We start from the raw sequence: 12758 nt of genomic DNA on the forward strand, positions 1-12758 counted from the left end.
AATGTTAAAGAATGGGAGTTAAGATTAACCTTGGTAAAGGTTTCTTTGTGAAACAAGCCCCAGTTTTCCATGTCCAGGTATTGCACATTCACGATTGTTGAGCTGTTCTCATTGTCCCAGATAGCTCAAACTTTATAGGTTCCCTACTTATGCATATGTGATGATGTTTGTTTTATCTTTCAGTCTTGTCAGCGTGAACTACTTTTCCTTGACCTATCGACAGTTAGAGAAGATGGTAAGGGCTCTGTAACCCCAAGTTCATGACTGTTAATTCCTGCATGGTGCTAAATGTACTGAATAGGATATATCCTGAACCTGCTTATGTATCATGTTGATTGCTCTCTTCATTGTACGTCTACCTGTCTTGTCAGAACAAGGTTGCCTTAAGCAGTCTTTACATGCAAACTAAGTTTGACAACACAAGAAATAGGATCAGTCTCTATTCTCAACAACTTTTCTGTCAAACTTTCAATGTTGTCAAAGTTAAGTTTGGCATCTGACGTGTTGTCAAACTCGTGTTGTTCATAAACAAACCAATTGTGGTCAGCGAGATTGTCTTGTGACTGCACCGATAGAGACATGGCACTCAAATGACTTAAAAGTTTGACAACATGTGCATGAGGTGTGAATGTGCGCATTTGACTACTTTAAAAATTTCAACGGCATGTACTGTCAAACTTATGTGTGTTGTGTGAAGGTCGCTTTAGCGTCCTGATTCCCCTACTCTCACAGATCAGTATTTCCTTCCCAACACAGTGTATTGTCCTGTTTCTAGTCTATCCTCTCCATAAATACTGGTATTGCCCAGGGAAGAAAGATGGTAAAGCTTTGTATGAACCATACATCCATGATCAATGCCCCAGTGAAGACAGGTGGGAAGGCAGTGTATGTATATAAACCATACATCCACTGACTAATGCCCAAGTGGAGGAAAGTGGGAAGGCCCTGTATGAACCATACATCCATTGACTAATGCCCCAGTGGAGGAAAGTAGGAAGGCAGTGTATGAACCATACATCCACTGACTAATGCCCCAATGAAGAAAGGTGGGAAGGCATTGTATGAACCATACATCCACGGACTAATGCCCCAATGAAGAAAGATTGTATGGCCTTGTATGAACCATACATCCACTGATTAATGCTCTGTTGAAGAACGATGGGAAGGCATGGTATGAACCATACATCCACTGACTAATGCCCCAGTGGAGGAAAGTGGGAAGGCCCTGTATGAACCATACATCCACTGATCAATGCCCCAGTGAGGGCAGGTGGGAAGGCAGTGTATGTATATAAACCATACATCCACAGGCTAATGCCCCAGTGAAGAAAGATGTTAAGGCCTTGTATGAACCATACATCCACTGATTAATGCAATGTTGAAGAACGATGGGAAGGCATTGTATGAACCATACATCTGCTGACTAATGCCTCAGTGGAGAAAGGTGGGAAGGCCCTGTATGAACCATACATCCACTGACTAATGCCCAAGTGAGGAAAGGTGGCAAGGTATTGTATGAACCATACATCCACTGACTAATGCCCTGTTGAAGAACGATGGGAAGGCATTATATGAACCATACATCTGCTGACTAATGCCCCAGTGGAGGAAAGTGGGAAGGCCCTGTAGGAACCATACATCCGCAGGCTAATGCCCCAGTGAAGAAAGATGTTAAGGTCTTGTATGAACCATACATCCACTGATTAATGCCCTGTTGAAGAACGATGGTAAGGCATTGTATGAACCATTCATCTGCTGACTAATGCCCCAGTGGAGGAAAGTGGGAAGGCCCTGTATGAACCATACATCCACTGACTAATGCCCCAGTGGAGGAAAGTGGGAAGGCCCTGTATGAACCATACATCCACTGACTAATGCCCAAGTGAGGAAAGGTGGGAAGGCATTGTATGAACCATACATCCACTGACTAATGCCCCAGTGGAGGAAAGTAGGAAGGCAGTGTATGAACCATACATCCACTGACTAATGCCCCAGTGAAGAAAGGTGGGAAGGCATTGTATGACCCATACATCCACGGACTAATGCCCCAGTGAAGAAAGATTGTAAGGCCTTGTATGAACCATACATCCACTGATTAATGCCCTGTTGAAGAACGATGGGAAGGCATGGTATGAACCATACATCCACTGACTAATGCCCAAGTGGAGGAAAGTGGGAAGGCCCTATATGAACCATACATCCACTGACTAATGCCCCAGTGGAGGAAAGTGGGAAGGCCCTGTATGAACCATACATCCACAGACTAATGCCCAAGTGAGGAAAGGTGGGAAGGCATTGTATGAACCATACATCCACTGATCAATGCCCCAGTGAAGACAGGTGGGAAGGCAGTGTATGTACATAAACCATACATCCACAGGCTAATGCCCCAGTGAAGAAAGATGTTAAGGCCTTGTATGAACCATACATCCACTGATTAATGCCCTGTTGAAGAACGATGGGAAGGCATGGTATGAACCATACATCCACCGACTAATGCCCAAGTGGAGGAAAGTGGGAAGGCCCTATATGAACCATACATCCACTGACTAATGCCCCAGTGGAGGAAAGTGGGAAGGCCCTGTATGAACCATACATCCACAGACTAATGCCCAAGTGAGGAAAGGTGGGAAGGCATTGTATGAACCATACATCCACTGATCAATGCCCCAGTGAAGACAGGTGGGAAGGCAGTGTATGTATATAAACCATACATCCACAGGCTAATGCCCCAGTGAAGAAAGATGTTAAGGCCTTGTATGAACCATACATCCACTGATTAATGCAATGTTGAAGAACGATGGGAAGGCATTGTATGAACCATACATCTGCTGACTAATGCCTCAGTGGAGAAAGGTGGGAAGGCCCTATTTGAACCATATATCCACTGACTAATGCCCAAGTGAGGAAAGGTGGGAAGGCATTGTATGAACCATACATCCACTGACTAATGCCCTGTTGAAGAACGATGGGAAGGCATTATATGAACCATACATCTGCTGACTAATGCCCCAGTGGAGGAAAGTGGGAAGGCCCTGTATGAACCATACATCCGCAGGCTAATGCCCCAGTGAAGAAAGATGTTAAGGTCTTGTATGAACCATACATCCACTGATTAATGCCCTGTTGAAGAACGATGGGAAGGCATTGTATGAACCATTCATCTGCTGACTAATGCCCCAGTGGAGGAAAGTGGGAAGGCCCTGTATGAACCATACATCCACTGACTAATGCCCCAGTGGAGGAAAGTGGGAAGGCCCTGTATGAACCATACATCCACTGACTAATGCCCAAGTGAGGAAAGGTGGGAAGGCATTGTATGAACCATACATCCACTGACTAATGCCCCAGTGGAGGAAAGTAGGAAGGCAGTGTATGAACCATACATCCACTGACTAATGCCCCAGTGAAGAAAGGTGGGAAGGCATTGTATGACCCATACATCCACGGACTAATGCCCCAGTGAAGAAAGATTGTATGGCCTTGTATGAACCATACATCCACTGATTAATGCCCTGTTGAAGAACGATGGGAAGGCATGGTATGAACCATACATCCACCGACTAATGCCCAAGTGGAGGAAAGTGGGAAGGCCCTATATGAACCATACATCCACTGACTAATGCCCCAGTGGAGGAAAGTGGGAAGGCCCTGTATGAACCATACATCCACAGACTAATGCCCAAGTGAGGAAAGGTGGGAAGGCATTGTATGAACCATACATCCACTGATCAATGCCCCAGTGAAGACAGGTGGGAAGGCAGTGTATGTATATAAACCATACATCCACAGGCTAATGCCCCAGTGAAGAAAGATGTTAAGGCCTTGTATGAACCATACATCCACTGATTAATGCCCTGTTGAAGAACGATGGGAAGGCATGGTATGAACCATACATCCACCGACTAATGTCCAAGTGGAGGAAAGTGGGAAGGCCCTATATGAACCATACATCCACTGACTAATGCCCCAGTGGAGGAAAGTGGGAAGGCCCTGTATGAACCATACATCCACAGACTAATGCCCAAGTGAGGAAAGGTGGGAAGGCATTGTATGAACCATACATCCACTGATCAATGCCCCAGTGAAGACAGGTGGGAAGGCAGTGTATGTATATAAACCATACATCCACAGGCTAATGCCCCAGTGAAGAAAGATGTTAAGGCCTTGTATGAACCATACATCCACTGATTAATGCAATGTTGAAGAACGATGGGAAGGCATTGTATGAACCATACATCTGCTGACTAATGCCTCAGTGGAGAAAGGTGGGAAGGCCCTATATGAACCATATATCCACTGACTAATGCCCAAGTGAGGAAAGGTGGGAAGGCATTGTATGAACCATACATCCACTGACTAATGCCCTGTTGAAGAACGATGGGAAGGCATTATATGAACCATACATCTGCTGACTAATGCCCCAGTGGAGGAAAGTGGGAAGGCCCTGTATGAACCATACATCCGCAGGCTAATGCCCCAGTGAAGAAAGATGTTAAGGTCTTGTATGAACCATACATCCACTGATTAATGCCCTGTTGAAGAACGATGGGAAGGCCCTGTATGAACCATTCATCTGCTGACTAATGCCCCAGTGGAGGTAAGTGGGAAGGCTCTGTATGAACCATACATCCACTGACTAATGCCCCTGTGGAGGAAAGTGGGAAGGCCCTGTATGAACCATACATCCACTGACTAATGCCCAAGTGAGGAAAGGTGGGAAGGCATTGTATGAACCATACATCCACTGACTAATGCCCCAGTGAAGAAAGATGTTAAGGTCTTGTATGAACCATACATCCACTGATTAATGCCCTGTTGAAGACCGATGGGAAGGCATTGTATGAACCATTCATCTGCTGACTAATGCCCCAGTGGAGGAAAGTGGGAAGGCTCTGTATGAACCATACATCCACTGACTAATGCCCCTGTGGAGGAAAGTGGGAAGGCCCTGTATGAACCATACATCCACTGACTAATGCCCAAGTGAGGAAAGGTGGGAAGGCATTGTATGAACCATACATCCACTGACTAATGCCCCAGTGGAGGAAAGTAGGAAGGCAGTGTATGAACCATACATCCACTGACTAATGCCCCAGTGAAGAAAGGTGGGAAGGCATTGTATGACCCATACATCCACGGACTAATGCCCCAGTGAAGAAAGATTGTAAGGCCTTGTATGAACCATACATCCACTGATTAATGCCCTGTTGAAGAACGATGGGAAGGCATGGTATGAACCATACATCCACCGACTAATGCCCAAGTGGAGGAAAGTGGGAAGGCCCTATATGAACCATACATCCACTGACTAATGCCCCAGTGGAGGAAAGTGGGAAGGCCCTGTATGAACCATACATCCACAGACTAATGCCCAAGTGAGGAAAGGTGGGAAGGCATTGTATGAACCATACATCCACTGATCAATGCCCCAGTGAAGACAGGTGGGAAGGCAGTGTATGTATATAAACCATACATCCACAGGCTAATGCCCCAGTGAAGAAAGATGTTAAGGCCTTGTATGAACCATACATCCACTGATTAATGCCCTGTTGAAGAACGATGGGAAGGCATGGTATGAACCATACATCCACCGACTAATGCCCAAGTGGAGGAAAGTGGGAAGGCCCTATATGAACCATACATCCACTGACTAATGCCCCAGTGGAGGAAAGTGGGAAGGCCCTGTATGAACCATACATCCACAGACTAATGCCCAAGTGAGGAAAGGTGGGAAGGCATTGTATGAACCATACATCCACTGATCAATGCCCCAGTGAAGACAGGTGGGAAGGCAGTGTATGTATATAAACCATACATCCACAGGCTAATGCCCCAGTGAAGAAAGATGTTAAGGCCTTGTATGAACCATACATCCACTGATTAATGCAATGTTGAAGAACGATGGGAAGGCATTGTATGAACCATACATCTGCTGACTAATGCCTCAGTGGAGAAAGGTGGGAAGGCCCTATATGAACCATATATCCACTGACTAATGCCCAAGTGAGGAAAGGTGGGAAGGCATTGTATGAACCATACATCCACTGACTAATGCCCTGTTGAAGAACGATGGGAAGGCATTATATGAACCATACATCTGCTGACTAATGCCCCAGTGGAGGAAAGTGGGAAGGCCCTGTATGAACCATACATCCGCAGGCTAATGCCCCAGTGAAGAAAGATGTTAAGGTCTTGTATGAACCATACATCCACTGATTAATGCCCTGTTGAAGAACGATGGGAAGGCCCTGTATGAACCATTCATCTGCTGACTAATGCCCCAGTGGAGGTAAGTGGGAAGGCTCTGTATGAACCATACATCCACTGACTAATGCCCCTGTGGAGGAAAGTGGGAAGGCCCTGTATGAACCATACATCCACTGACTAATGCCCAAGTGAGGAAAGGTGGGAAGGCATTGTATGAACCATACATCCACTGACTAATGCCCCAGTGAAGAAAGATGTTAAGGTCTTGTATGAACCATACACACCACTGATTAATGCCCTGTTGAAGACCGATGGGAAGGCATTGTATGAACCATTCATCTGCTGACTAATGCCCCAGTGGAGGAAAGTGGGAAGGCTCTGTATGAACCATACATCCACTGACTAATGCCCCTGTGGAGGAAAGTGGGAAGGCCCTGTATGAACCATACATCCACTGACTAATGCCCAAGTGAGGAAAGGTGGGAAGGCATTGTATGAACCATACATCCACTGACTAATGCCCCAGTGGAGGAAAGTAGGAAGGCAGTGTATGAACCATACATCCACTGACTAATGCCCCAGTGAAGAAAGGTGGGAAGGCATTGTATGACCCATACATCCACGGACTAATGCCCCAGTGAAGAAAGATTGTATGGCCTTGTATGAACCATACATCCACTGATTAATGCCCTGTTCAAGAACGATGGGAAGGCATGGTATGAACCATACATCCACTGACTAATGCCCAAGTGGAGGAAAGTGGGAAGGCCCTGTATGAACCATACATCCACAGACTAATGCCCAAGTGAAGAAAGGTGGGAAGGCATTGTATGAACCATACATCCACTGATCAATGCCCCAGTGAAGACAGGTGGGAAGGCAGTGTATGTATATAAACCATACATCCACTGACTAATGCCCAATTGAAGAATGATGGGAAGGTGTTGTGTGAACCATATATCTTACACCCTGGTTATAATGTCATCGTTTGTGTAGGAGAAAGTCCAGCATTCTATTCAGGGTGGCATTAGGCCTGTTAGATGCCCTATGTAATTATAATCAACAAGGTGAGTGAGGTGTCTTGTGTACTGAGCTATGAATAATATGGATAATCTCACCTGGATGCAGGTGACTTGTTCTAGGTTACAGGAAGTGTATTGTCACATTTGTCACCCCATCTGGGATTACATGACTCCTTAAAGTATTGAGTTTGGTGAATTAATTTGACTCGTGTCACTTAACAGATTAAGTTATGTATCTCACGTGCAGCCGGCGTATTTGGCATTAGAACCGAGTGGGAAACAACTTTTGCTCAAAAAAACATTGGCAAGTGGCATTATATATCTAGATAAGACATCATAAACAGGGCAGGAAATCTTTTCAGGCAAAAACGTGGCATTATATCCAGGATCACATTATAACCAGGGTGCGCTGTACTGGCCGAGTTCCTCAGTGGAGAAAGGTGGGAAGGCCTTGCTTGATCCAAGTAGACATTGGTCTGACGTCCCCACTCAACCACTGTTCAGCCTTGGACGTATTGATTGTCTTTCTCTAAAAGTAGTGTATTATTCCAAGTTCTTACATGAATTTATCAACAGCAGTTCTCAAATTTGACTTGTGAAATAAATGCTCCATACTAAATAACCCACCAATATTCCAGCTGTATGGCAGTGATCTGTAAATATTCAAGTCAGGACCGGACAATACACAGTACTTGATCACTGGAATGTCTGGTCCAGACGCAAATAATCTATTTACAGACCACCGCCATAGTTAGAATGTAGCTGATTACAGCGTTGAACAAGAATCGGTCAATGTATAAACCAACCTATGAATGTGTTCCAATGGAAGACTGCATGGTGGAGCAGCCCACTGTTACAGAGCTTTGTAGCTGTTTGTTGGCTGTCCATCTGTTTGTGTGTTTATTGTACTGGTGTTTCTCCCAACAGCTGGCCACGGACATAAGCAAGGGGCTGGAAGAGGAGGTTTGTCTTATTCAGTTAGTTGTCTTTCTATTCATTTGCTTATGCATTTCCCATTCAGTTAGTGCTGTCACTGTTCCGGCTGAGTGTTTTTATTTGGATCACTAACTTCGGGTGAAGATGACACTGCTGATCAATGCACTCTGGATGGCAGTTAAAATGTCCTGCACAAACAAGTGTAATGGTGGTTCAACTGTAGGTTAAAAGCAATTAAAAGTTTGCATTAATCTCCAAGTTCTTGAAGAGAAAGTCCTTCAGCCAATGTTTCAACGACTTCCTCCGGCGTCATATCACTCAGCAGATCTGTCCTGGTCACATTTTGTTTTCAGTGCATTCACCAACTACACAATCTTTCAAATATTTTCCATGCAGATCTTTCACACATTCACCAACTATGCAGATCTTCAGACATTCACCAACTATACACATCTTTTGGACGTTCACCAGCTATGCAGATCTGTAAAACATTTAACAAAAAAAACAAATCTTTCATACATTCACCACATTCGCAGATCTTTCAGACATTCGCCAACTATGCAGAGCTTTCAGACATTCACCCACTACACAAACAGATGTATCACACATTCACCCACTACACAAACAGATGTATCAGACATTCACCCACAACACACAGATGTATCAGACATTCACCCACTACACACACAGATGTATCAGACATTCACCCACTACACACACAGATGTATCAGACATTCACCCACTACATACACAGATGTATCAGACATTCACCCACTGCTCATACAGATGTATCAGACAATGATTCACTCACTACACACACAGATGTATCAGACATTCACCCACTACACACACAGATGTATCAGACATTCACCCACTACATACACAGATGTATCAGACATTCACCCACTGCTCATACAGATGTATCAGACAATGATTCACCCACTACACACACAGATGTATCAGACAATGATTCACCCACTACATACACAGATGTATCAGACATTCACCCACTACACACACAGATGTACCAGACATTCACCCACTGCTCATACAGATGTATCAGACAATGATTCACCCACTACACACACAGATGTATCAGACATTCACCCACTACACACACAAATGTATCAGACATTCACCCACTACATACACAGATGTATCAGACATTCACCCACTACACAAACAGATGTATCAGACATTCACCCACTACATGCACAGATGTATCAGACATTCACCCACTACACACACAGATGTATCAGACATTCACCCACTACATGCACAGATGTATCAGACATTCACCCACTGCTCATACAGATGTATCAGACAATGATTCACCCACTACACACACAGATGTATCAGACATTCACCCACTACATACACAAATGTATCAGACATTCACCCACTACACACACAGATGTATCAGACAATGATTCACCCACTACACACACAGATGTATCAGACATTCACCCACTACATACACAGATGTATCAGACAATGATTCACCCACTACACACACAGATGTATCAGACATTCACCCACTACACACACAAATGTATCAGACATTCACCCACTACACACACAGATGTATCAGACAATGATTCACCCACTACACACACAGATGTATCAGACAATGATTCACCCACTACACACACAGATGTATCAGACATTCACCCACTACACACACAAATGTATCAGACATTCACCCACTACATACACAGATGTATCAGACATTCACCCACTACACAAACAGATGTATCAGACATTCACCCACTACACACACAGATGTATCAGACATTCACCCACTACACACACAAATGTATCAGACATTCACCCACTACACACACAGATGTATCAGACATTCACCCACTACACACACAGATGTATCAGACATGCTTGCACTACACACACAAATGTATCAGACATTCATCAACGACACAGACAAGGCTTGTTGGACATATTGTTTTGGAATGTTAGATTAGTTCTGTGAGACATTAACCTTCCTCGTAGATGTAGATTAGCTGTAGTGGTTCCACAAGTTGATTGTGAGCACACTCACCAGAGCAGTGATTCATACATGAAATCTTCAGCCTACAAATGCACACCATAGAAGTTTCTTTAGCCAAGGGATTATGGTTTTACACTTCAACGTTAGGGTTAGAAAACATGTTAGCTGAAAAAAAACCAAACACACACATCATATTTGTGTTTGTTAACTCAGTCTTCTTCTCTATGCAAAACGTAACCAAATATCTCCTCATAATAGTTATTGTTGTGTCGTGCACAAAGTTCATCACATCATGTTGATAGTTCTAAACAGTAAGCATATTCAAATAACGTATTTTTCATCTTTAATTGGCTTGCTATTGTTTGGTTTTACTAGCAGCACGATGCAAATGTTCTATGATTCTGCTTTCTAGAGATTATACATTTACACTGGATAGAAATCTGCTTTGTGTTTAAGTAATGGCAGGTTAGCACATTATCAGATGAACAGTTAAATGGATATCAAGAAAGAAAAAGTGTGTGTGTGTGTGTGTGTATGTGTGTGAGAGAGGAGGAGGAGGAAAGCAAGAGGGACAAAAGTCATGAAAAATTCTTTTTTCACAAATATTTACATATATGGGTTTCATTATGGGTAAAATCAACATTAACAAGGTTCAAGATGAAAATAATGTTATGTCATCATGTATGACGTAAATGTTAGGTGGTGGTGTTGGTGGAATATATTTCATATTCAGTACAACCTGCCCAAGGTTACCAGCAGCAGTGTTATCACAAGGAAGTCAGGCCCCGATGTCATGCGGAAACACTGGCAAATACCCGTCTGTGAGCAGAACCTCATTCTGGTCACATTATTGTATACATCCATGTTGACAAGGTTGACTCCTCTGTTTGTACGAACATAATGTTTCTGGCAGCAATTACCAATATGTGAACATGGGCTATTGGTTTCCTTATTTCTCCTGAAGGCAAGCCATTTACCCGATGAGTGAAGTGCTGTCAGTTTTCTCCAATCTCTTATCCAAAAGGCCCCGAGTAAAGTGGGAATTATCTCCACTCTGCTACACTGGTGAGGTAAAATGGGTTTCTGTGGTTTTAACAACACGGTAAAGTGTCAGTTACAGTCCTTATCTCCAGTCTCTTGTCCCCAACAACACTGTACATAGTCAGTTACAGCCCTTATCTCCAGGTGTGAGTCTTTCATCCCCAACAACATGGTAAAGTGTCAGTTACAGCCCTTATCTCCAAACTCTCATCCCCAACTGCAGGGTAAAGTGTTACAGCCCATGTCTCCAGTATCTCATCCCCAACAACAGGGTAAAGTGTCACTTACAGCCCTTATCTCCAGTCTCTCATCCTCAACAACACAGTAAAGTGTCAGTTACAGCCCTTATCTCCAGTCTCTCATCCTCAACAACACAGTACAGTGTCAGTTACAGTCCTTATCTCCAGTCTCTCATCCTCAACAACACAGTACAGTGTCAGTTACAGCCCATGTCTCCAAACTCTCATTCCCAACAACATGGTAAAGTGTCAGTTACAGCCCTTATCTCCAGTCCCTCATCCTCAACAACATGTTAAAGTGTCAGTTACAGCCCTTATCTCCAAACTCTCATCCCCAACAACATGTTAAAGTGTCAGTTACAGCCCTTATCTCCAGGCGTGAGTCTTTCATCCCCAACAACATGGTAAAGTGTCAGTTACAGCCCGTATCTCCAAACTCTCATCCCCAACAACATGTTAAAGTGTCAGTTACAGCCCTTATCTCCAGTCTCTCATCCCCAACAACATGTTAAAGTGTCAGTTACAGCCCTTATCTCCAGTCTCTCATCCCCAACAACATGGTAAAGTGTCAGTTGCAACCCTTATCTCCAGTATCTCATCCCCAACAACATGTTAAAGTGTCAGTTACAGCCCTTATCTCCAAACTCTCATCCCCAACAACATGGTAAAGTGTCAGTTGCAACCCTTATCTCCAGTATCTCATCCCCAGCAACATGTTAAAGTGTCAGTTACAGCCCTTATCTCCAGTATCTCATCCACAACAACATGGTAAAGTGTCAGTTACAGCCCTTATCTCCAGTATCTCATCCCCAACAACATGGTAAAGTGTCAGTTACAGCCCTTATCTCCAGTATCTCATCCCCAACAACATGGTAAAGTGTCAGTTACAGCCCTTATCTCCAGTATCTCATCCACAACAACATGGTAAAGTGTCAGTTGCAGCCCTTATCTCCAGTATCTCATCCACAACAACATGGTAAAGTGTCAGTTGCAGCCCTTATCTCCAGTATCTCATCCCCAACAACATGGTAAAGTGTCAGTTGCAGCCCTTATCTCCAGGTGTGAGTCTTTCATCCCCAACAACATGGTAAAGTGTCAGTTACAGCCCTTATCTCCAGTATCTCATCCACAACAACATGGTAAAGTGTCAGTTGCAACCCTTATCTCCAGTATCTCATCCACAACAACAGGGTAAAGTGTCAGTTACAGCCCTTATCTCCAGTATCTCATCCACAACAACAGGGTAAAGTGTCAGTTACAGCCCTTATCTCCAGTCCCTCATCCTCAACAACATGTTAAAGTGTC

General features: G+C 43.9%; 1 protein-coding gene across 4 annotated transcripts in view; it reads left to right on the forward strand.

The window, feature by feature from the left end:
* The window catches only part of LOC137283163 (BAI1-associated protein 3-like), a 187157-nt gene that overhangs the window by 125198 nt on the left and 49201 nt on the right, over nt 1-12758 (forward strand). For 3 of the 4 annotated variants that reach the window (XM_067814602.1, XM_067814603.1, XM_067814605.1), the window contains 2 exons: nt 184-235; nt 8160-8195. In XM_067814602.1, coding sequence (XP_067670703.1) covers nt 184-235; nt 8160-8195 — 88 coding nt within the window. The remainder of the gene's footprint in view (nt 1-183; nt 236-8159; nt 8196-12758) is intronic. The other variant, XM_067814604.1, reaches the window with a different exon arrangement.

The sequence above is a fragment of the Haliotis asinina genome, chromosome 5 (assembly GCF_037392515.1).
Source record: "Haliotis asinina isolate JCU_RB_2024 chromosome 5, JCU_Hal_asi_v2, whole genome shotgun sequence".
Taxonomy (NCBI): Eukaryota; Metazoa; Mollusca; class Gastropoda; order Lepetellida; family Haliotidae; genus Haliotis; species Haliotis asinina.